The 25,837-nt window shown below is 46.9% G+C and overlaps 1 protein-coding gene across 1 annotated transcript in view; it reads left to right on the top strand.

The window, feature by feature from the left end:
- Positions 1 to 2,444: 2,444 nt before the first annotated feature.
- IL17RD (interleukin 17 receptor D) overlaps positions 2,445 to 25,837 on the top strand; it is a 61,811-nt gene continuing 38,418 nt past the window's right edge. The window contains exon 1 of the mRNA XM_029244281.1: positions 2,445 to 2,570. Within this exon, the coding sequence (XP_029100114.1) occupies positions 2,445 to 2,570 (126 nt within the window). The remainder of the gene's footprint in view (positions 2,571 to 25,837) is intronic.

The raw sequence follows: 25,837 nt of genomic DNA, 5'->3' as shown, positions 1-25,837 counted from the left end.
AAAACAGCTGAATAAGTGTATCAAGATAAATGTGTGAGGATATTTTTGAATCCCTGATTATAATAGAAGTCCCTCAGCAGGGAATTGGTTAATAAATTATGGCACATGTCTAGGCTGGAATGTCATAGAAATTAAAGAGCCTAAGGAGCAGGTAGTCTCCTGGTTTCCCGGGTGCTTCACCAACACCCATGTGGTCCTGGCCTCATTTCAGCCCCTGGCACTCCTGACATTCGTGGCCAAACCCCTGACATCCCCAGCTCCCGGCTGTGGGGGTTGGGAATGACCCAGAGGGGAGTCAGGGAGGATGGGCAGAGGTCTGGAAGGCACCAGAGCATAGAGTCTACAGCTTCCCCACAGGAGCAACGTACCGCGTGGGGTCTATTCAGAGAAGGTTACCCTGCAGGCAGCCTTCTGTGGATCCTGGTTCTTCTAGATGACCAAAGCAGTGATGCTGGGTTTGGCTGAATTCCTGAATATCCTGGTGATGAGATGAAAAAATAAAACATTTCCTGTCCCGTGGTGCACATGAACAGGAAATCTCAGCACCTGGATGTTCTGGTGGAGTTTTAAAAATATATATATTTATTTATGTATTTATTTATTATTTTGGCTGCGCCGGGTCTTAGCTGTGGCATGTGGGATCTTTGTTGTGGAGTGTGGGATCTTTTAGTTGCGGCATGCGGGCTCTTAGTTGTGGCATGCGGGCGGGATCTAGTTCCCAGACCAGGGATCGAACCCCAGGCCCCCTGCATTGGGAGTGCAGAGTCTTACCCACTGGACCACCAGTTGTTGTTTGGGGAACCCGTCCTCCCTTTCTCTGGCAGCGAGAAAGGGAGGATGGGTTTGGGCAACCACTGTCTCCCACTTCCAGCTTCTGTAGTTCAAGGGAAGCTGGCTCTGCTCCCTGGTTCCAAAGCCAATCACCAGGACTTCTGCTAGCATTACTGTCTACACAAGGGTAGCTTGCTAAGCTTGGGCCACTTCTGCCTCTGCAGAGACTTTAAGTACAAGGTATGGGTAGGGTGTGCAGAGCCACAATGGAAAATACAGGAACTCAGTGTTAGTAGCAGCTGAGCTGTCTATCACCACATGTAGGCCAGGCAGACAGGAGAGGGAGGGGATTTTAGGCCCTGGAAGGAGAGAGTCATGTAGAGGAGGCTGCCTTGTTAGACTGGCAAAGGTGAGAGTCTTCAAGGTTGACTGAGACAAGAAAACCAAGTTGAGGTTGAGCGGGGAGATCAGTGTAGCTGGAGCCAAGTAGTGAAGGCAGAGTAGGAAGAGATAACATGGGAGAGGAGGAGGTCATTGCAGATTTTATTCTAAAGGCCATTGAATAAAAGCCACTGCAGGAGATTTTTAATCAGAAGGCAGTGGTCTGACACCTTTTTGGAGATCACTCTGGATCCAAGGTGCAGAAATGCATTGTATTTGGGACAAAAGTACAAGCAAGAAAAGCCCTTTGGAAGCTGTTGTGGAGGAGGTGGTGGCATAGATGAGGGATAAGGCAATGGAGAAGGGTGAAGAGGTGGGATTCAAGAGCACAGAGACAAGTCAAAGGGGGAAGGGTCTTGTGGCGAAGTTGGATGATCTTGGCTACTTCACTCCCAGCCTCAGCTTCCTTTCCCAAACAGAGGTACTACCCACTTCACAAGAGTAAGTTTGACAAGTGTAATGGTTAAGAGTATTGTTTTTGCCAATCTGGATTTGAATCTCAGATCTGGCAGGTGCCAGCTGTGTGACTTTATGCAAGTCAGTTAACAGTAGATTGTAGCACTTGTTGAATGCTTTTTATGTGTTAACCAGTAGAATCCTCCCCAGACTAAGACACTTTCTCTGTTATTCCAGTTTACAGGGGGAGGGAACAATAATGGGGACAGAGCAAGTCATTTGTCCGAGGTCCCAGCCAGGATTTATCTAACCACCACATTACCCTAGCTTTTCTGCGCTGAAAACTGGGATAACAATACTACTGACACTTTCAGGTGTGTTTGAGAGGATTCAAGAAGAGGACTGGCAAATAGTAGGCACTTGTAAATTATTATTTTAACTACTATTATCATTTTTTTGGTTTGTTTTCCCGAGTTTTGCAGGGAGCAGGCATTACGTGGAAAAATCCTTGGATTAAAAAAAAAAGACCTCTCAGTTGAGGGGAAAAAACTGCAGCTGTCGGCTTCTCAAAGTCACTCGGAGATGGGCCGTGCGGGCGTGGCTTAGAGGTAGGGGCGGGGCCAAGAGGAAGAGCCAGCCCTAGGGGGCGGGGCCAAAACCCGAGGGTCGAGGCTAGGGGCGGGCCCCGGAGAGAAGGGGCGGGCCGAGGGTCCGCAGCGCATGCTCGGTGGTGCCGCCAGCTCTGCCGCTGCCGCCAGCGCCACCGCCCACTCCGGGCTGGCCAGCGGCAGGCGGCCGGGGAGCAGAGTAGGGCCGGGCTGGGTGAGCGCACGGCCATGGCCCCGTGGCTGCAGCTCTGCTCTGTCTTCTTCACAGTCAACGCCTGCCTCAACGGCTCCCAGCTGGCAGTGGCAGCAGGCGGCTCCAGCAGAACGCGGGGCGCCGACACCTGTGGCTGGAGGGTAAGGAGAGGACAGCGAGTTTCTTGCTGTCCCCCAAAGCGCGGGGGCACAGGTGCTCGCGGGCAGTGGCGCCCGCGTTGACTTGCCTGCTCTCCGCAGAGTGCGCGGTGGGGCTGGGATCCCGCTGCTCCCGCCCTCCTGCGTCCCTCCCGGGTCGCTCGTCTGCCTGCCTCGGCTGGGTTGAAAGAGGCCGCTCGACCCCGGCTTTGTGTTGCTAATGAGGCGCGGCCACTGGCCGGGGTCCGGCTCCAGGAGGGCGGGCGAGAGGGACGCCCGGCGTGGGGCAGGAGTAGGGCGCCCCACCCTTTGTTCCAGGCCCGGGACCTCCTCCCTCTCAGGACACAGGGCCCCGGGCTGGGATCCTCCGAGCTTTTCGCATGGGGGGCGCTTTGGAGCGGGAGTGGGGGTCTTCTTTCGGACCTCCGGTCCAAAACTCTGCAAAAGCCCGGGATTGCCAGGCAGGGGACCCTGAGTGCTGGGGAGGGGTGCGCCCCCCCTCTTTCGGAGCCGTTTTGTTCCTTCTGGGCCAGGCCGTCTTACCCCACTTTCACCCCCACCTCAGACTCCTGACTTGCTGGTAAATTTTGCTCCCGTATCCAGCCCTTCGAACGGTCTCAGGGATGACCCCCCCACCTCCACCGCCATCCAGCTTGAGTTGAGGATATTTTTCGTGGCCAAAGGGAGGAATGAGCTTGTCCCCCTCGGGCAGATGCCCGAGACGAGACTGGAGGGATGCACCGACTTTGTCCTGTGCTTGGAGCCCTCTGCCCCTAACCCAGCGCTTCTTCGATGCCATCTGGGCGATGGGACGCTGCCGTCCCGAGTTTCTATCAGGGCTCCTGGGCTTGGGCGGCCAGAGGACCTGGAGACTGTGTCCATCTGCCCAGCACCCCTCCCACCCAAGCCAGGACCAGCCTGGTGTCAGGGCACTCACGGCCTTCAGCCTTGTGGAGGGGACACCGGTTTGCACTCAGGCAGCCATGGAACATGACCTTGGCTCTTCTCCTGGGCAGCCATGAGCCTCAATTTCTTCACCTGGAAAACAGGAGTAAATGGGATTTCCTAGTTTCCCTAGCACTACTGCTCTGAGGGATGGGTATGGGGTAGTTCTCTTAGAACAACGTCCACCCACCTCTTGTGGGGTGCTCTGAACGACCTCAAGCAGTTGAGGCCTAGAACCTGACATCCCTTTAGGGGCACAGGCTGGTGCCTCCAGCTCACTTGCCCCGCATTCAGAGAAACACAGTGCAGAAAACGAGGTATGAACCAAGTAGCTGAAATGTCTTCAAACCCAATAGCTATGCTATAGACAGCTATAACCCACCCTCTCACCAACCCCATAGTGAATGTAACCTTCCGATTTGAGTAAAACATCACATTTTCTTACTCTGTCCCATTTTAGTAAAAATACCACTATTCTTGGTTTTTTTTTTTTTTTTCAATAGATACCAAGTTTTCCTCAGTTTTTAGATCAAAAAGTTTTCCTTAAGGCTTTCCCATGTTGACTTACCAATCCTAAATTTTCTGGATCTAAACTGGTGTGTTGGCTTTTGAATAATAGCATCACAGATATTTTATTCTGAATTTTCATAAGCCGGCCTAGGTGGATCAGCCCAATTTGCTGTTTTTCTGCACTTGCCCAGGTGGCTTCACGTGTCAGTGCAAAGACCTTGTGAAGTTTTATTGCTGTGGGTATAGCCGGGCCCCAGAGGAGCCAAGCTGGCGGTTTTGTGCTCTCTGTGGGAATGTGTTTGCCCCTAAACCTGCACACCCACAGGATTAATGGGGGCCCTCATCCCAGTGGCTTCACATTCATGCTGGGGGTGACCTTCTCAACAGCTCCTACCTTGGCCTCACAGTCCTTTCCTTGGGGTCATCTTCACCTACTTTTTGAATGAGCATGGAAGCCTCAGGGCCATCTCCTGTATTCTAGGCTCTTCCCAACCTGATACGTGGCTCCTTCCCTCCTGGACTGGTCTTTTGATGCATCTGATGGAGCCACCAGCTTTCCCTGACCCAGCTTGTCCACCTGCCTTACATACTCACCTTTCCAACTCCAGCCCCTGGCCCTCCCACCCTGCTCCCTAACTCCTGTGCCCTTCTTGCTGCCGAGGCATGCTTTTTCCCTGCTCCTGGGATAGCTTTTCCTCCCCTGAGAACCCCCTGCTTGGCCTAAGACTCAGCTCAAGTGATGCCTCCTCAAGGATGCCCTCTGAATGCCATTCCCCTTGCTTCGCCTTCTCCTGCAGGTCCTTGCCTTTGGTTCTCACCAGACTACATCATCAGTATTTGTTCACATCTGTGTCTTCAGAGTAGTTTCTTTAGCCAGACGCTTAACCTTATGTTGGTGAGCTCAGAGCCTGGAGCCCTGTAAATCTTGGCTGAACCCAATTAGACCCTGCAGCCTTCCTGCTAAATCCTGTATGAAGGGATCGATTTTAAGAAGGGGGGGTGGGGGAAGGGCCACGATCAGAGCAGTGAGCTCCAGTGTCTTCTCCGCAGTGAGCTTTTGTACATGCTACTCCCGCCTGTGTTCCTTCTCTTTACATCTCAACCTCCCCTCTCAGCTCCAGCATCACTTCCTGCAGGAAGCCTCCTCTGCCCCTACCTCCCTAGGTAAGTTTTTACGGAAGTTGCGCTGTCAGAGGGCTGCCCAGTAAGTACTGGTGTACAGTTACTTGGCTATTTGATTCATGTCCGAGTCCCCTACCAGTTAGTGGGTGCTCAGCCCATAGTACTTAGTCTCAGTGCTGACTGAGGTTGCTTACAGTCTAGTTGGGGCTATGTTAACATATAAGAATAAGGGTCGGTGATGTGTGATGCAAGCAAGAGAGGGCTTCCTGTGGGTCTACGTCACACAGAACCTGAGAAGCTGGAGACACAGCAGGGTAGAGAAGTGAGCCCTCAGGAGGGGCAGGATCTGGGTGCTGGAGAGGAGCTGAGCGATTGACCCCCGGGCTCTCCAGGGAGAGGTTGTTCCAGGAACTCTTGCCCCTGCAGGAATGTGTATTTTCTCAGGACTTGCAAGGTGACTGGAGCCAGCTAACCCTCAGCAGCTGTAACCCTCCCTTCCGGGCTGCTCTCAGAGGAGCCAGCCTGGTCTAAGTGGTCAGATTTCACAACCTCCCCATTATTAGCGGGGCAATTAAGGGGCCGATATCATCTTGAACACAGCGCAGTGTTTTAGAAATGAATTGTGGGCTCACTTCCTCAACTAGTTTTTTTTTTTTAAGTCTCTTAGGGCTCTTGCCAGGTAAAGTTGCTCTTTGAGTAATAAATACAGTTTTCGCAAAGAAGTAACAAGTTGTAAAACTTCCAGAGGGGCCAGCATCCTCATTTACACTGAGTCTTAACTGCTTGCTTCTTGGAAGTGGAATGGTTTTGTTTGTGATGGGTAACTTTATGTTGGTCACTTGCACTGAGGTTTTTTCCCCTCCTCTTGCCTTGCTGGTTGTTTGAGAAGCCTATTTATGGAACAAGAAATTAGGAATCTATTCCCACAGGTTTTTATTTAGTGGCTTTTCCTGCAGTGGAGGAGGAGGGAACATTTCTTGCCTTCTTACCTAGATGGGGTACACCTTCCCTGGTCTATTATCCCTGAAACAACAATTTCCACTTTCCCCCCCCTTCCCCCACCAAAGTCTGTTCCTTCAGGAATTCAGGAAGCCAGAATGCTGGCATCGTCTTTACAATGAAGTGCAAGTTTCCCATTTAAGGCAAATACTTCATCTCTAAAGGTAGGAAGGAATAGGGTGGTACTTGGAAAAGAAGAAGTTCCAGCTGATTAAAATTTAGGTTCCTGATAAAAGTCCAATCCAAGAACTCTCCTTGGCTGCGGGCCCAGCCATGTTTATTTAATTCTGAATTGGATGTGTTTTCATTCACTTGCAGCTCGTGGCTCTCAAGGCTGCATCTGGTCTGCCTGTCCTGTGGCTGTGTTGTCCATGTTACACATGCTCTTGTGTCTTTTACAGAATTCTTGGTTAAAAATGAGTCAGCCCCGGTTGACACATTTTCAGAGAAACATTTTTATAAGAAGTGTGATGCTTTCTTCCAGCCTGTTTTGCTATGTTAATTTGGGAATCCTTTGGCTGGGGTCCATCTTTCTTGAGCAGCCCTCCCTTCTCTCCCCTCCCCCATCCATCCAATGGACCCGGAGCCCCTGCAGTGCCTGGGGCATTGTGCTAGTTATTAACTCGGGGATACAGCTGGGTGAATGAGACCAGCAACTAAGTTCCGACTGAGGCACCATTTCCTTCCAAACGTGATTTCTCATAGTGAAGTCCAGGGGCTTCCAGTATCGGGATTGCCTTGGGAGCTTGTTAAAATGCAGATTCAAGGCCAATGGGGCCAGAATGGGAGTGAGATGGGGCCCAGGAACTGACATTTTAACAAGTTCCTGTGATGCTCTCAACGGTGAGAATCGTTGCTTTAGGAGACAGGGCTTCTGTGGTCACAAGAAGGAGGCGGGAAGCCACATTCTAAACGTTTAAAATCAGCTTGACTTGAAATTGCTTCACTGGACTTTTAGAATGTAAAGTGGAGACTTTGTCCGAGCTCTGGGAAATGGCAGGGGTGAGGCTGGCTGAAGGAGGACCTGGGGAGCCAGTCGTTTTGGGTGGGTGTCTCTGGCTTGGGGTTAAAGAGGAGGCTGGGGGTGAAGCGGACCCGACACTTCCACTGGGTTCCTCCCCAGAACAGCTGGGCCTGTCTGGAAAACAGTCTCAGCAAAGAGTAGGGTAGGATCCAAATCATATCCTCAGCCATTCAAACTTTACAGATGGCTTCCTTACAAAGGCAAGAACAGCTAATGCTTTTTTAAGTCTTTATTTTAATTTGAGTATTTTTCATGCTTCATTTGGCCTAAAATGTTGTGTTTTTTTTTTTTCTTTTAAAAAAGTTTTCAAACTGCCTTTCCCTCATCAGTCCCTGAACTTTTCACATACCGTGCCCCGGCAGATGTCTGCTGCTGCTGGGGCCACCCAGTCAACAATTAATTGTCCCTTTCATTCCTTGCTGCCTCTTGTGTCTGCCCCGATGGATGGGTTTTTAGGCTTCTGGAAGCTTGGGTCCCCCATCCTCAATTTGTAAGAGAATGGGCTGAGGCCGGGGCTCAGGTATCCCCAGAACTTGACAGGCTAGAGTGGGGGACAGCACCTCTGGAGCAGACCTCTCTCCTGCCACCCTACTCCGGCAGCCAAGACCATTTCCGTTTCACATCTCCCCCAGATTTGGAGGTTCTTCTGCCCTCAGCAAGCCCAAGGAACCTACCTGTCTGTGTTGGTGCCACAGGCCCCATCTCCAGGCAGCCCAACTTGCCTGGCTGGTGGGAGGCAATGTCCTCCTGGGCAGTGTTTGTCTTGGCTGCCAGGATGTTCTGAATGGGCCTGACACACGATTAGGTGACTGATGGCCCTGTAACACATTGTCTCCTCCAGGGCCTGAGGCCTTTGAAGCTCTTCCCTGTGGGAAGTAGACTATTTGCTCTATTAAAATGCCTTGGTATTTCCTCTGTTTAACCACGGGCCACTTCCTCTCTGCCACTCTAAACCCTGCAGGGCCACCGGCTGATTGAAAAGACACAAGCCCAGGAGTGATCACATCCTATTGAAACAGATAGTCTTACTGCAGATTAAAGCTGGAGCAGGTCTCTAAGAAGAAACCCAATCTACTGGGGATTCGTTGACATGGCTCCTTATCTTGCTCAGAATTTAGCCTGTTGATGTCATTCACACTTAAAGCCCTGAATGCTTTTTTTTTTTTTAAGAAGGGAAGCCTAAATTGTAACCAAATTAGTGTGCATTTCATCTACATACGGCAGGTTAAAGCGATTTGATCAACTGAATTTCTCATTGTGTGAGTTGAGAACTCTTCAGTGTCTGGGAAGAGCATGATGTCTATTCATAGAAAACCATACTTGGCTTATTCTCTGCTTGCAGATTCTGTCTGCTTGTTCTCACATGTTCAGAAGCCCAAGTAAAACGTTTATAGCTTAAATAATACCAAGAATATATCTGGGAAGACTGTCCCTCATGCCTTCCCGAGCAGTATCTGGGAACGGTTTAATTATTAACATGAGGCATGAAACTAAAAATTGAACAATTGAAAAATTACCTAAGTAACAAAGACTGACATGACATTTAAACTCCATCTGTACCCTGTTTCTTCTGAAGGGGCCTAAAAATGGAATAACTAGTTAGTCTCTAATGAAGACTATTATATTTTTAAAATTTATTTATTATATTTTTATTTATTTTTGGCTGCGTTGGGTCTTTGTTGCTGCATGCAGGCTTTCTCTAGTTGTGGCGAGCGGGGGCTGTTCTTCGTTGGGGTGCGTGGGCTTCTCGTTGCGGTGGCTTCTCGTTGAGGAGCTCTAAGCACGCAGGCTTCAGTAGTTGTGGCTCGCGGGCTCTAGAGCGCAGGCTCAGTAGTTGTGGCGCAGGGGCTTAGTTGCTCCGCGGCATGTGGGATCTTCCCTGACCAGGGCTCGAACCCGAGTCCCCAGCGCTGGAAGGTGGATTCTTAACCACTGCACCACCAGGGAAGCCCGAGATTATTATTTTAACATTTGCAACTCCATTGTTCAAACCATCCATGATAAAAACAGCTTTCCTTTTCTTTGGTTCCTTGTTTGGAAATGTTGGGGGAAGGTGGATGTAGCCAATTAAGGCTACAACATTTAAAGGGGGGACTTAATAGGTACCAGCTGTCCTCAACAAATCACTGGATGGATGACAAAATAAAGATGTGATGTGAACACACATGTAATTCTCTTCTAAAACGGAAGTTGGCCTGTAAATTGTGTGATTTAATAGGGTAAATGCAAACTACCTTTACTATGCACTTTTAAGAAGAATTTGTTTTATAGTAAACCTAATGTCTTATTTGCATAAGGCTGGTACATTAAAAGTTGAAACAGCAGGACAGATGGCAGGTATTGTGGGAAGTTTAATAAATGATAATTTTATTATATGTTTCTTCATTCCAAACCTCATCTAATAGGCATTAACCATGAGGCTTTTCATTAAAATTACTACATTGTAGGGGAGCTTGCTTGAACTTATCAGAAATGCCTATAAAATTGAAGCAGTGACTTTGAAAAGAGAATGGAAATTGGTAACATTAATTAAAATGTTCAGATGGATATTTACCTTTCACACATTAAATGAATACTTCAAATGAATCCTTTTGAAATCATAAGGGATTAGGCTTTAACTATAACGTTTTTAGATTTTGAAAGTCCTTTATTCCCTTAAAAACTAGGAGTTTTTCCAAGTGTTCTGTTTTGTCAGTTTTGTAGATTTTCCCCCCAATGAATGGTAACCCTTTAAAAAATGCTGGCTGTGGCCCCAGACTTCTGTTCTAAGCTGGACTGTTTTACTTGCCAGTGGGAGGGCTGATGGGGATAGAGGGAGGGTTTCCTTGTAAAGAAGAGGTACATTTTCCTGAGATGCGCCATGTGGTTCTCTGTGATTTTATTCTGTCCAGGTGATTTCTGGCTTCTCTTCTCCTGAAAAGGGTTTCTTCCCCTTTTATCTGAGGAAAATGCAATGCAGTCCAGACCAAATGCAGGAGCAGTCAGCCTGAGCATGGTCCCTGTTGAGTGACAGCTTATCGCCTCCATCCTCTGGAGGGGGCACATTTGCTCTGGGTGGGGCCCAGGCCCTCACATGGTTAGGATTTGTTGTGACTGCTCGATATCTGAAGTTCGCAAAGACTTATTTGGTGTGAGGAGGCAAGAGCAGCTCCCGTGTCAGGCCATGGTTAAACTGTAGTTACGTTTTCTGGGAAAACACGAAGCGGAGTAGGACCAGGCCCCCGTCTGTAGGGGCTTCCTATCCAGGCGGGGATGCAAGACAACTCCCCATCCTCGCTCTGCCTTGTCCACTCCTCCCAGAGTAGCATGAACCACGGTTCCTGCTGCCCCTCATCCCAGAACATTGCATCTTATGCACTGGCCAGTGTGAGAAGCAGGGTGATGCGGAGCAGATGTCTGAGGTGCTGCTGGGCGCCCACCTTTGGAACTCTGGCTTTTTAGCCCACGTCTCAGTTGGTTCCCAGTAACTCTGGCTACTCGCTTTGCCTCAGTTTCCCCTGCTTTGGAGGAGGCCCGCCTTTCCCTGGGAGGCTTCTCCACAAAGCCCCCTAGGCTCCCTGTGTGAATTTCACCTTTGCCAGGAAGCCTACATTTAGTAAAGTCAGACTCACCCCATCATGCCTCCAGATTTAGTGGGATGCATTCAGTCTTTTGCAGTGATGCAGCGAAAAAGGGGAATCTTGATTTGCTTATGAAGAAGACACTTAATTTGGACGGTTCAGAGGAGGCTTAGAGGGAGGGATCAGATGGCTGAAGAAGACTGGCCTCACTGGGGGGACTTTGAGTGCGCCCTCTGGCGAGTGGAGCCAGGAGGTGGGGACAGTTTGGGCAGAAGGAAAGATGTGGGTGTGAATTTCCTGGCGGTCCAGTGGTTAGGACTCGGCACTTCCACTGTGGGGCCCGGTTTCCATCCCTGGCTGGGGAACTGAGATCCTGCAAGATGCAAGGCGCAGCCAAAAAAAAAAAAAAAAAACGAAAACAGAGAGGAAAAAAACAGAAAAATGTGGGTAAAGCTGGAGGAGGGTGGCTCATTGGAGGCAGTGGAAACAAGAAGGCTGAAGACAGAGGCTGGGACTAGATAAAGGGGTGCCTTGAATTTTGCCTACATGTACTTGTCAGGGATGGTGAGGCTTGGAAGGTTTCTCCAGCAGATGAATGGCTTGATAGGAGTGACCCTCAGCAGCCATTCCCTCATTCAGTGAGTATTTGGCGTTTTCTATGTGTGAGGCCTGGTCTCTGGAGCTTAGATTGTAGTAAGGGAGACAAATAGGATAACAAACTACCAGACCTGCTCTATTTAAAATAGCAACTGCTGCTGTCTCGCTCACCTCTTTTCTTCACTTGAGTTTTCTCTACAAAATTTTTTTTACCATGAAACACACAAGAGTGTTTTCTTGTCTGTCCGTGCATCTCCTTCAGTGCACTGTCAGCTCCCTGGCGGCAGGTCCTTGACCTGCTTCGTTCCCTGCTGCACCAGGAGATGAGTGGCGGTGCATAGTCGTTTCTCCCTACGTGTGACTAAGTGCTCTGAAGGAAATTAAAATGGGGTGATGAGAGCGGGTGAGCTCGGTGGCCTCTCTGAGGAGGTGACATGTAAGGCGAGCAATTGTAATGACAGTTTCCTCTGAAGTTCTATAGTTACCTATGTTCTATTTTTTTTTTAATTTTATTTTTATTGAAGTATAGTTGGTTTTACTCATGTTTTGTTAACATTGGTGCATCATGTGGCATTAGGTGCTGAGTAGCACAAAAGTATGCTCGCCTTCATTCACACCACAGTTTATTGGCACTGTGTCCTCATACTGGCCAACTGCTGGGCTGTAGGACAGATTCTCAGGGAATGAGAGAGGCAGTGGTTAGGGCTGGTACTGGATGGGAATCACAGTTGGCAAAGTGTTGGTTGCTTGAAGAGGGGATGTTTGGACTGTCCAGGTTGCGCTGCACTATGGATGAAAAAAATGTAAAAAATGACTGCTAAGCGCTAACTAAGCATCTTGGTTTTGGACTTTACGACACAAAGTGAATGAAATGACTCTTACTCCCTGGCAGCAGCCCTTAGGTGGTATGACAGCTTGGTCTTTTTAACAGAGATACAGGTCTCATTTTCTTTCGGTCCCCTCTGGTTGTGAATGCCTTTCATTTACTGAAGTCACTCGAGGGTCCATCCAGAATCAAAGATGCTCTTTGCCGCCTTTCCAGGGCTGTGGGTTTGCCGGCCAGCTGTGGTAATGAGGTTTTGCCCAGCTTTGATTTTCATGCCTTGCCTCCCTGTGGGAGGAACTAGATATTTCTGATCTTACCTCTGCTCATATTCAGATCCAGCCAAGCAATCAGTGACTTCCCGGGCTTTTTTGTGGGAGACTGTGGGAAAAGTCCTGGTTGGCTGGCTATGAATTAATGAAATCCTTAGAAGCGTTCACTAAAGATAGCTCCTGTGGTTTAAAAAAATAGCATTGCCTTTTTAATTTGAGAAAGAGGTCATGGAGTTTTACCAAAATTAAGCAGAGAAAATGTAACATCTGGTTGTGCTGCCTGAAGACTGCTGCAGTGGGGGGCTGGAGTGGTGGGTTCCGAGTGTCTGGCGCGCCCAAGGTGACTGCCAACCAGGTCTCTCAGGGCTGCTCTGGACACGCAGGCTGCCTCATTGTTCTCCTCCCTGGGTTTTGAAGCTTGAGACACAGAAATTCTATCCCAACATCTTTTCACTTGAGCACATTTCCCATCTACTGAGCTTTCTTCCTTTTACTTAAAGGGTCACACTTCTTTTTTTTTTTTTCCCTTTAAGTGCACAGTTTTCAAGTTGGAGATTAGGGTAATCATTGCTTCTATCTCATTAAAAAAAGATTGGGGTAGATAATGGGGGAGAGTTTGGGTGGAAGGCAGGAGAGTTTTAAAGAGCAATTCTAAAAAGTTTTTAAATTAGTAGGAATTCTGATAAGAGGAGAAAGAGAATGATAAATTGCAGAAGACTTTTAGGGAAAGGCATAAAGGAGTTTTAAAAGGACCTGTTCCTTGAGAGCTTCCCTGGTGGTGCAATGGTTAAGAACCTGCCTGCCAATGCAGGAGACACGGGTTCAAGCCCTGGTCTGGGAAGATCACGCATACCGTGGAGCAACTAAGCCCGTGCGCCACAGCTACTGAGCCTGCACTATGGAGCCTGCATGCCACAACTACTGAAGCCCAGTGCCTAGAGCCCGTGCTCTGCAACAAGATAAGCCACCACAGTGAGAAGCCCGCGCACTGCAACTAGAGAAAACCCATGCACAGCAACGAAGACCCAACGCAGCCATAAATAAACTATTGCCTTTTGGGGGAAAAAAAAGGACCTATGCCTTTTTAAAAAGCAGAAACTTAAATGTCTTAAATGTCTGCCATGTGTACATACCCCCTCAACCACTACCCAGTTAAGTGAATAATAAGTTACACTACTATGGGTTTTAAAATTTTATTTTAGGGACTTCCCTGGTGGCGCAGTGGTTAAGAATCCGCCTGCCGATGCAGGGGACATGGGTTCGAGCCCTGGTCCGGGAAGATCCCAAATGCTGCGGAGCAACTAAGCCCGTGCGCCACAACTACTGAGCCTGCGCTCTAGAGCCCGCGAGCCACAACTGCTGAGCCTGAGTGCCACAACTACTGAAGCCCGCGTGCCTGGAGCCTGTGCTCCACAGCAAAAGAAGCCACCGCAACGAGAAGCCTGCGCGCTGCAACGAAGAGTAGCCCCTGCTCGCTGCAACTAGAGAAAGTCCACACGCAGCAACAAAGACCAAATGCAGCCAAAAATAAAAAAAATAAATTAAAAAAAAAATTTATTTTAATCCTGAATCTATTCTGTATTGAGACTTTATACTTTGGGGTGTACATTTTCTGAAACAGGAAGATGAAGCTGTTGCTGCCCAGCCCCCACCCAGACCAGCAGGCAGCCAGTCAGCTATACCTGGGGCTTCGCTTTACTCTCTCCCCTATATTTTAGATTCTGAAAATTTCAAACCTATAGAAAAGTTGAAAGAACAGTGGGGTGAGCACCTATTTCCCCTTAGCCTAGAGTCACCAGTGCTTTGCCTCACGTACCTCACCTGTACTCCTAAATATCCTTCATGATTTCTTTCTGAATCACCTTCCAGTATTCAGACAAGGGCCACTCACTGCTTATAGACACCTCCTGTCTCTTTAGTCTCCTTTAATCTAAAGGAGTCCCTCCATTTCTTTTTGATCCTTTATAACATATACATCTGAAGAGTCAAGGTCACTTGTGGTATAGATAGTCACACAACTTGGATTTCTGATTGTTTCCTCATGATTAGGGTCAAGTTAAATATTTTGGCAAGATCCCTCTAAAGGTGAGAGTGTGACACTGTTGGATTTTAGATATCAATAGGTAACAAATATAGGTGCAGTTTTAGCAAAGAGCAAAATACGTTTTTTCTACTTGAAATTGTACATTTAACCCAGTTTGGTCTTGTGTTATTTGTCTTTTTTAAAAACACAGTGCTTTACAGTAGGGCTTTCCTTTTACTTTACTGAGCGTCCAAAGAAACTGCAGGGTGTCATTTGTGCTATCCTGTAATTTAACTTATTTCCTTGAAGACGATTTGAAATCAGTTGTGCTCTCAAAATTGGGAGTGCTGGATCCCAAGAATGATTAAGGCTTTTGCTGTTCACCAGGGCTTTTTGCAAACAGTTGTAGATGTCGCCCTCAGCGACCGACCAGGAATGAGTTCCTATTATAACCTCCCCTTGGCCAGGGCAGGTTTACGGTTGAGTGCTCCCTCACACCCAAACTCAGCCACTTCTTTCCTTTGTGCTAAGAAAACAATGAACTTTATTTCCAGAAAAGGCCACTTCACTCAAAACATGTCCTCAATTTCCAGTCTTCTCCTTCTATGATTGTGTATTGCCTAAATTATTTTATTAGAGACCCTTAACAGAGTTTCATTCGTTTAACTTGAATTACTGTCTTCTACCTCATGGCATGCCTTTTCTTTCTTTTATTTGTCCCTACCCCAGATTTAAAGCCCAAAGACTCAGCAAGTTAATATTGATTATTTTTCAAAGTAAGTTAAAACGTCAAAAAGTGACAAGTTGTTATTCTCCCAGGGTACCAGGGAGACGACAGAGACAAGCCCTGCATCTTTTATTCATAAGTGCAGGGAGCAGGCGAGGGCGCGGGAGGGCCTGTGCACCAGTCGTTTGTTCAGCTTTCAGGACCAGGCCTCCTCCCCTGCTGGCCGTGAAATGTCACGCCGAGATGTAATAGCGGGACATTCAGCGTCCAGAGAATGGACTGCAAAGGTTCAACCCCGCTTTTCATTTTATTTTCTGGCACCGAATCCATGGTCGCCTCCGTGGCCTGACAGCAGAAGGCCAGAAAAGCAGCGATCGGGATGCTGGTAGGGATGCTGTGCTGGGGTACACGCAGGGCACCAAGGATGGGCCAGGGTGTGCCTCGGGAGACGGCGGCGGGCTGCCTTTGCTTAGTCTAGTCTACCCTGCTCGAGGAGAGGGTTCTTGTTTCCATGGCTCTTCTACTGTCAGTTTTGGTGGGAGAGGGAGTGTAGAGTGCTTTTGAGTTCAGAACTCACTCAGGGATAAACATTTCTGTGTAGAGGGCAGTCCTGGGGCAGGGAGCTGAGGCTGTGAGACTCCCTGGGCTCTGACATTTTCTTTAGAAAAAGAGAAATCAGGCAGCACTTGCTAAGCAGGCTTAGAATTTGATTTAGAGCAATAGTTCTCAATTGGGGGTGATTGGGGAATCTCTGGAGACACTTTTGGTTGTCACAACTGGGAGGAGGTTTGCTACTGGCATTTCCTGGGTAGGGACCAGGGATGCTGCTAAACATCCCCAAATGCACACGTCAGCCTTTCCCAGTAATAGCCCAAAATGTCAGTAGTGCTGAGGTTGAGAAAACCTGATTTTGGGGTTCCATTTTAGTATTTGAATTTTTCAGCTCACTTAGCCTTATAACACTTTTCAATTTCCTTTCTGTTTAACAGAAGCTGCTGGTTCAATAAATCTGCACTCAGGATGAATTTCCATTAAACTCTCTAAGACATATGATTAAACTATTGTGGTGCTCCTTGAAGATATGCCCTGAAAGCAACTACTATTTAAAATGCAAAAGACGATTTTTTTGTTTTGGCCATAATTTGATCAAAGTAGCATAACCTGTGCCTCTGTTTTTGTTACTCACTGATGGTCTGTGGATAACATTACATTTTTTCAGCATGAAACCCAACACTTCAAATCCCTAAAGCAGTCTCAAATTTATGGTTAATAAAAGCATTTATTGTACTGGATGTCATCTGTTATATCACTCTGGGGCTAGAAACTGGCAAGCAGTGGACAGGAAATATTTTCATTTCAAATCGCTTCAATCTTACGGTCTAGGGGCAAAAGTGTCTGATTTCAGGAAAGCCGCAGTGAATAGCATAGTAATGAATGCATTTTTAGTTGATTAAGCAGGCATTCTCTCCCTTTCAAACAATCTTCTCTCTTTGGCTTGGTGGGGCTAAATAAACATGTGATGTTAAACGATAGCATTTCTTGGGTTGGCCATTCTTTTCCTTTGATCATCTTAAAACTTTTCAAAGTGTTTTCCAGGAATCGTCAGCAGAGCCGGAACAAGTGCGGGAGAATGGCTAGACTCGAGTGTTGACCCTCCTTGTAATTATTTACTTTCTGAGCAGAGGAGGTTTTCTGAGATGATGCTGACTCTTCCGAATTCCTCTTTAAAGATGGAATTTGGTACCCTGCCCTTGGGATCACGAATTTAGGAGGAAAAAACATTGTGATTTTTTTTCTTTTTAAAGGCTGCAATTTTATTGTAACTTGAGTCCTGATTCCCCCACAGCCATCAAGTAAACAGGGTGAGGAACGTTCCATTCAGAGGCAGCCCTGGGTGGTGGTGATATATCCTGGACAAGGTACCTTTCATCCTGGCTGCCCAGTGCCTTTGAACGTGTTATGTAAATCGTCACTTCCACTGAGCTTCGGAGGTAGACGATTATTTCTGATGTGGTTCCTTTTTTTCCAGATGAGGATTCCATGGCACAAAGAGCCAGGAAGGGATTAGGATGGGAGGCCATGTGCCTCAGAGAGGCCTCTCTCTGCCAGATAATACGAGAGCCACAAAGTTCTTACCTTGCCTGTGCCCCCAGCAGCGAACTTGCCCTGCCTTCCCAGCGCCCAGCCGTGCCTACCATGTGCAGCAAAGCAACTCATGGGGGTGGGAAGAAAGCAAGACTAGATACCAGCGAGCGCTTTGCAGATAATTAAACTAGGATTCGGCATTTACCCCAGAGGTTACCAAACTTGGCTGAACTCCAGAATCACCGGAGGAACATTCTTGGGAGGGGGCGTGGAGGTGAGAAATTCCGGGATTCACCCCAGACCTGCTTAAGTGGGATTTCCAGGGAAAGGCCAGGAATCTGAGTTTTTAAAAAAGCTGCCAGATGGGTGCTTGCCGGGGTTTTGGGGGTGGATGAAGGGTTTGACTACAAAGGGGGCAGTACAAGGGAATTTTGGGGGGATGGTGGAACTGTTCTGTGTGCTGGCTGTGATGGTAGCTACAGCGATGTACACATTTACACATCTAGTTATACATTTATATATGTATAAACTCGTGGAACTGTACACCAAAAGCGTCCATATTTACGTGTAAAAAAAAATGCTGCTTGCGTGAAACTGAGCTATCCCCAAGGTGTCAGGTGGGAAGGGTCGTCCAGCTGTGGGAGAACGCCACCTGGAATTGCAGAGGCAGGTAAGGAGGTCCTCCAGTAAAACTTTCTGTGACGATGGACATGTTCTTCCCTGCACTGGCCGGTTCAGTAGCTATTAACCATGGTGGCTGAAATGTGGCCAGCACAATTGTGGGACTGAATTTTAAATTTACTCAAGTTAAGTTTAAATAGCTACACATGGCTAGAGGCTGCCCTGTTGGACAGTTTGCCTTAGAGGCAGTCATTGCCATACTGGGGGGGGGGGCTTTGGCTCTGTGCCAGGTGCATAAGGAGCCCTTTATGCTTGAGGGACAATAGTAAGTCATCCCAAGTAGAGAGCAAAATGGGCACGTGGGCCAGCAGCGTGGGTTGGTAAGGACAGAGGAAAAATGAACCTTGGAAAGAAGAGTGGTGTGAGATGGGTCCAGGCAGAGAACAGTCTTGCCAAGTGGAGGAGTCAGCTTTTCTTCCCCTAGCGCAGAAGTCAGAGGGTGCCAACCGTGGGCCACTTCCTTCCTCAACTTCCCAACCTCATTCATCTTAAAAGTAGTTAGTATGTTCTTTAATTGTTCTTCTGTTCCCCTAAGGTGACATGATATACAGGAAGCCATTGGAGGGTTCAGGGGAGCGATGTGTGGACAGGGTTAGGGGGTGCTTGCGGCTGGGCTGAGGGTTTGCTGGGTCCCCCTGCCAACCTAGACGGGGTGTGGTGAAGAACCTGTGTGGGCATATTCTGCTCCCCTTTGGGGAATGAGATGTTATGAAAAGGCAACTGGGCCCAAACCTCCCACTTAGGCATGGAGCACACGGCCTCCATCTGGGCATATGTTCAGACACTCTTAAACCTACGTCCCCACCCCCATGGACTTATGCCATCTTAAATAGCGTTACTTTTCCAAATGCATTTATGAAAGAGTGAGATTCTGAAAGTGTGGCCTTTTATTAGTGCAGACCAAATGGTGACAGAAATAATGTTCCAGTTTGTCAACATATTTGTCCTTAAATAAATTTGCTAAATGACTAACAAAAAAAAATTCATGAGCTATGGGTTTTTATAAATTAGTAGGTTTTGTTAATATTAGAGTAGGGCTTACTTGAAAGCCTGAGGGGGGACTTATTTTTTTTAAAGAAGGGGCTTTAAAATTAGAAGAGCTATTCTTTTATTTTTATATGAAAACTTCACATCTTTAGATCAGGAAGAGAAGGACATTCTGAATCATAGCATCTTTAAGCGGAGTACCTTGCGTTGCCTTTATAATTTGGTAACTTCAACCTAATGCAAAAAAGAAAACTGAATGAGCATTAAATGCTGTTTCTTCCATTCTTGAATATAGAAACATTTTGATGTAGAGTTGTAATCACTATTTTTAATGGTTATTATTATCTTTCTTATTTATATTTGTTTTCCGAAGATATTTCCATGTTTTTACATAGTTTACAGACTTGTTGCTCTTAGTGGTCATATGATATTTTCATGTTGTGTGCCCCTGCCCCTTTTACTACCCCTCTCCCCCACAGATGAAGCACTTGGGCTATTTCCAAGTTATTGCTCTTATAATGCTGCTATGAATATCTTCAGGCAGATTGGTTTCCTGTCCCACCTCGCCATCTTGGTTTGTTTCCTTGGCACATATAGTGTTTCCCAAAGTGTAATTACTGGGGCAAAGGTTTTATAGCTCTTACAACACGTTTACCAACCTGCCTTGTATAATGACTGAGCCGATTTACTACAAAGAATTGTGTTTTGAGAAGAGGGTAAATTTGGTCCACAAATCCCACCTGTACCATTTGCTATCATTTATTGTGACCTTGGGCAAATTTCTTCACCTGTAAAATGAGTCAATAATAGTTTATCTCCCAGCATTGTTCTGAGACTTAAATAAGTTACTGTCTTTAAAACATTTAGCTCTGTGCCTGTCCACATAGTAACTACTTATAATGATTGGTGGCAGACGGCTGTCAGTTAATAAGTGTGCTCATTTTTCCACATCCTAAAAAATATTGACATTTATAATTTTTATTTACACTTTGTTATTTGAGTTGTACCTTATACTTGTTTCATTCTGGGTTTATTAGAGAGGGACTGAATCTTTCCACCTGGTGATTTACCTTCTGAGTAAGTTTTAGTGCTTTTAAGTCTGGTGGTATTAATGTGAGGTGTGGATGAAATGCTGCTCAGTAAAAGTATTAGGGAAGACGTTTAAGTGAGTAAATGAGGGTTTTAAAATCATAATATTGATTGAGTGACTCTTTTGCACTTAATAGCATATTATGAAAATAGTTGAATCTAAGCATTGTCATGGGAATCCTATTTGTACCAGTAATTTGGCTAGCGAACCTTTCTTCAGAAATAGATTTTCCAAGGTTGATTTTGGATTGATCACACATTTCCTGTGAATAGAATATATATGAATCCTGTTTTACTGCAGCTTTTGCAAATTCTTATCTTGGGCTAGAAGCCACTCTGTTAGATGGTCTCATTTACATCAGTGTGACCTGTGAGATGAGGGCATCCCAGGCCAGCTGAGTGTGACTGTGGACAGGGCAGGTGACCCCTCTGACTCTCAGTTTCTTTACCTATAAAATGGGACAGTCAGACTAGAATTATTCTTAAGAATTTAAGAATCGTTTATATTGAGGTAACTTGAAGTTTTAACTCAGAGGATAATTTTTCTATCCTACCCATTCCATTTCCTTATTAAGTCGGTCCCGTCTGTCTCCATCTGGACTCTTGCCTCTTGCACCTGGGTGTCCTGTTTTTGATCTGTCTCGAGAAAAAACACCCAGCCTGTGGCCATTTTTGCAGATCTTTCTCTAATAAAAGTAAAGTGTCTGTCCTCCGCATAGGTTTTGTTTTTTTTTTAAAGATTTGTACACTGGGAATTCCCTGGCGTTCCAGTGGTTAAGATACTTTGATTGCCAAGGGTACGGGTCCGATCCCTGGTCAGGGAACTAAGAGCCCACAAGCTGCGTGGTGTGGCCAAAAAAAAAAAAAATATTCGTACACAGATTGCTTTATTTCTACCAAGTGTGCCTGCCGCATCGGCTCCACTGTCATTGTGATTTGCCTGTACTGGTGTTTACCCAGAGGTGCCTAGTGTGTCCATCTGCCTCCATCCTTCACATTTCCCGTGCTCTTGTCCACATGGCCAAAGGCCCCCTTGCGTCTCTTGTTTTTTTTCAACATTACACTACCGTTAATGATTGCTTTCAACCTATTTAGTCTTCTGGGCCAGGAGCTTTTAGGGTCCAATCAATCACTGAATCCGTAAACAAGGGCACTGCCTCAGACTCCCCATGAGCCCTGAATTACATCAGGGTGTTGACAGTCCCGGAGGCCTGGACCACTCTGTCAGTGACTGTCAGGGGGAAGAGAGGATTCAGGTATGTGCACGGTGGTGGCAGGGGCGGGAGAAAGGCAGCTGCAGATAAAAACTGACCAGAGATAAGAAATAGTTGGTTTGGCAGAAAATCTGCATGTGGGTAATTGCAGGGCTGAGAGATTAATTTTGTTTCCCTTTCACCCCCATTTGCACCAAGCTGTCTTGTTTTTGAATTGAAGTATAGTTGATTTACAATGTTATATTAGTTTCAGGTCTGCAACCTAGTGGTTCGATATTTTTATAGATTACACTCCATTTAAAGTTATTGTAAAATACTGGTTATATTCCCTGTGCTGTACATTACACCCTTGTATCTTATTTATTTTATACCTAGCTGTCTTCTTATTAGACAAGCTGAACAGGTTAAAATAGCGATACACATACGCACCCATCCCTCACCCAGGGATTGCTGTCCCCTGGGTTTCCGTCTAGGTGCTGTCATCCTGAGTGACTGCCACCTGCCCAGGTTGAAGTGGTGTTGCTTTAGTGGGTCCTGGGCGACTGTTCCTTGGATACGATAAGAACATTTCAGGAAGAGTGGAAGAAGTAGCATTTAATGCTCAGTAAGCTCTTCTTCTTCTTTTTTTTTTTTTTGCATTAGGCTGAAGTTACCAGTTTATAAGGGCAACACAAGGAACCTCTGCTTAAAGACGCTGACTGGCAGGCAAGGAGGCAAGAATGCTTGATAGGCTGTCAGGAAGCTGGTCACCTCCAGAGGGGTCTGTGACACAGGCCAGAGGGGGAAGTGATGGTGAGAGGCTGGGGAAGAGGTCACCCATGCAGAGACCAGAGGGCCTGCAGCTTGAGGGCACAGAGAAAGCTTTCTTGATGAAGAGCCTTATCTCCAGGGATCATGCCCTCCAGAAGCTCTGAGCTTAGCCAGGTGCCCTGGGAAGGCACTGGGTGGTTTTAAACCAGCACCTCCACCTGCAGCAGTAACAGAGCAAGCAGTGTCTTAATCCCCTGCAGAAAGGACTGAGGTGTGCGTGATACGTGCAGCTTGTACCTCTAAATACCCTCACCCCAAGTAAAGCTTGGTTGTGAACACCTTCCCTGAACCTTGACCAACACCCCATGAAATTGGTGGTTCCGTCCTGTGGCCTATAGCTTGTGGTACCCTGCCGGAAGGACACTGGCCTGGACGGCCATTCCTTTATGCTTGCAAGCGCCTTTGAGGGTCTCCCGGTGCCACCAGCTGGTTCCTCACTGAGCGCATTCATGTGCTTTGATGCAGTGAGGCTGGGAGGTGGGGTGGGATAGGAGGCAGGGGGTGGTCTCCTTGGGATCTGCTCCTTACTGGGAGCTTTTCCCCTTTGTTCTGCTCTGGGCTGGATGAAGCTTCAACCTTTGCAGAACGCTCTTGGCTGGGTGAAAACATCTTGAAATGGGATTTCTATCTATGGAAATTGAAAAGGAGATAAATCGCAGGGACTGTTTCTCCTGTTCTGATGCGCCTCCAGCCCCCTGTAAGTATAGAAACGTTTAGCTTCAAATAAGTGGCTTGAGATGTACCACTGTTCTCATTTGGAAATGTGAAGCTGGCCGCTGCCCAAAGGTGCCCCCTCACCTAGTCTTCAGGTAGCACAGGGGTGTCCCTTACACCTGACTGTCACTTCCTGGGCACTGGGCCCCCATCCCAGTCACCCTTAGACCCTTCCCCGTGTCCTAACCCTGCACTCTGCACATCCTGGGTGCTCTGTGAATAAGGGCTGGATTATCCTACTGAGTACAGATACTCAACTTAGGCACATTAGCGCTTTGGGTAAAGGGGTTTATGTGGGGTCAGCATTCTGGGGAGTGTGTGATGCCTGGAGGATCTTAGTGACTTGGCACATCTGCATGTAAGCACAGCCTCTGAGCCCCAACCTACTTCCCATAGGATTCCTGGCAGCCTCTGGGGACTAAGACTGTTCATCCCGGACATGTTCCCCTGACTCCTGGGAGGCAGTGGGAGGGCCCCCCGCCCAGGGCCGCCTCTCTGGTGGGGTCACCTGACCGGGGTGACTTGGCCCTGTCAGGATTGTCCAGGAACAGTGGAGATGAAGTCTGTCTAGCACTGAGACAGTTCCGTGCCTTTGCGAACAACACACTTCCAAAAGGATCCCGCCACCGCCCCCAGGGCGTTGTAAGGTGGCGGAAGGAAGCGGTGGCTGACAGCAGAGTTAAGTTTGAAGGTTGGTCACATTTCTGACATACCATTTTCCTCCGCCTACCAGCAGCTGCCCTCTACTTTGAAAGGGAGCTTAGCTGCTCGCATAAACTTTGGCTTGTGATAATGTAAACTATTATTAGGATTATCTTTTTATTCATAATATACGCCTCACTCTCTGTCTCCCTTATTTTTTCTGTGCTTGAAACACTCATTTACCCTTAGAACCCAGAGGCAGCTACAACCCCTCTGAAAACGACGAAACACTTTATAACAGACTACCTATTTAAATCTCTCTGTGGTTTAAAAAGGACTCTGGGAATGAAACCATTGGGTTGAGGAAGCTTCAAATCTCAGCAAAGATTCCAGGCTAAAACTGGCATTTGATGTTGACAAAACATTTCAGTTAAAAGAATTCATTTTTTCTTGGCGGTGCCCCTAAGCATGCAGGGATCTTAGTTCCCCGACCAGGGATTGAACCCACGCCCCCTGCAGTGGTGGGCTGGAGTCTTAACCCCTGGACTGCCAGGAAAGTCTGAGAATTTTTTTTTTTTAGTGAAGGTTTGTCCCAAGGGTGGTGGTTTTGATACAAAAATGCTTGATTTTCACTTGAGAATCTTTGGCTTTCAGAGTCTCTCCCCCCCATTTTATCACCACCTGGTGGAACCGTCTGCCATTCAGGACATTCTGGAAGTTAGAGAAGGTCCCCAGGTTCACACTGTGGTCAGCCCGGTGCTACCTCCCTGCAGCCTTCACGGGAGGGATGCCCCGATGGTCCTGCCTCAGGTGCTCCTGTGTGGTTTGTCAGCAGAGGGCAGATTAGTGTGCGAGCCAAAAAAGCCCAATGACCTTTTCAATTTTTAATAAAATGACTCTCCCACCCTTTGTTTCTCCCTCCAGTCTGCCCCAAAAGAAGAAACAGACTGAATTTTTAAGCACATCTGGACACTGTTTTTGTAAAGCCGTTACCCTGAATTCCCAGAAGGAATGTATTGGCTCCCATCTTTCCAAGCAAAAACTGAAATGACTCCTTTGTTTATAAGTACTGTGCTTGCATATTTTAATAAATCTGTAAAGAAAGAAGTTGCACTGATGTGAGGGTCCTTAGCCAGGCCAACACATTCTCCTCTTGTCTCTTGAAGTCCTTGAGAGGTGCTAAAAGTTTATGATTGGTTATTTTTGGTGGGAGTGGGGCAGGGAGGAGTAAGGACTCCACGTGTCCCATTTGAAATTACTTTTTCTGCTTCCTGTGGCAGCAAGAGTGTTGCGGCAGGGGTGCTCATAGCTCTGGTTCTTCTGTTCTGCTCTCGCTACCATGCAGTGCCCTCTTGGTGAATGCCATGTAGGTACAATCAGATTATAATGTTCCAGATCTGAGAACCCAGAGGTCTGCAATGGAATCTGTCTTTCCTTTATCAGATAGTGTTTGTTTTCTTCTTAGGCAAATCTTCTAGAAGGTTATTGTTGCTAAGAGAGTGAGGCTAGTCTTTCTTTAATATCAGTCAACAAGATGTTGGCATGGGGTTCTTCAAGTATGGGGAGAATTTCAAAACAGTGTGAAACTTTTAAAGACGAGGTAGAGAGGTATTTGCTATGTTGGTGAGCTTGAAAGTTCTTTTTTATGCCCTTAAAAATTATGCTTGTGAATTGAAGCTGTACCTTCAGGAAGACATGAGTGTAGTATGGTTAAGTTATGAGGGTCATAGCTCTGTTACTACCCAATAAATGTTCATTAGTGATAAGCATTTAACCAGTGTGGTAGTTACTGTTTCCTAGAATATGCCTTCCTCCAGACTGTTCTGGGTGTCTGGTAATAAACTCAAGAGGTGTAATATTCCTGCAGGCCTCTTCTCAGAGACGAATCAAAGTTCAGAGATAACCACATTTCAGCTTTTATTCCCTTACTTTTGGGGAATAGGTTGTTAGCCACAAAGCCAAAATTGATCCACTTAGCCTGGCAGTGATATGGATGTGCGCCTGTCAAATGGCCACAAGTGATGAATAATGTCCAAAACAGGATGGTCTGAAAATTAATATTTGTATTTGTGCCTTTGTGCAAAAATTTACCATTTCCAGGAATTTTGGACAAGAAGAGTTTGCCTGAACTGAAATCTAATTTGATAACTTTGAGTTCTAGCTTATCTTTTGATCTTTTTAATTTCGTGTTGAATTCTGGGCAGTTGTCGGTTATTCTGAATCCTAGCTATTAGGTCAGTTGGTTCGCAGTATTTGGTTAAAAAAAGACCTGAGTGTTGGTTGCCTCTACATTTTTCAGATAGCATTGTTTCAAAAACTGCCGAAAGGTTTTACTAATTTAACAGTGGCTCAAACTGTAAAGTGCTGAGCAGAAATTGGGGAGCGTCATGACTTAGGGTCCCTGTGCTCTTCTCCATGATAACATGGGAGATTGGACGGCTGTCCT

This window comes from Monodon monoceros, unplaced genomic scaffold (genome assembly GCF_005190385.1).
Source record: "Monodon monoceros isolate NGI ecotype Baffin Bay Population unplaced genomic scaffold, NGI_Narwhal_1 Super_Scaffold_3, whole genome shotgun sequence".
Taxonomy (NCBI): domain Eukaryota; kingdom Metazoa; phylum Chordata; class Mammalia; order Artiodactyla; family Monodontidae; genus Monodon; species Monodon monoceros.
This window is presented reverse-complemented; position numbering and strand designations above follow the sequence as displayed.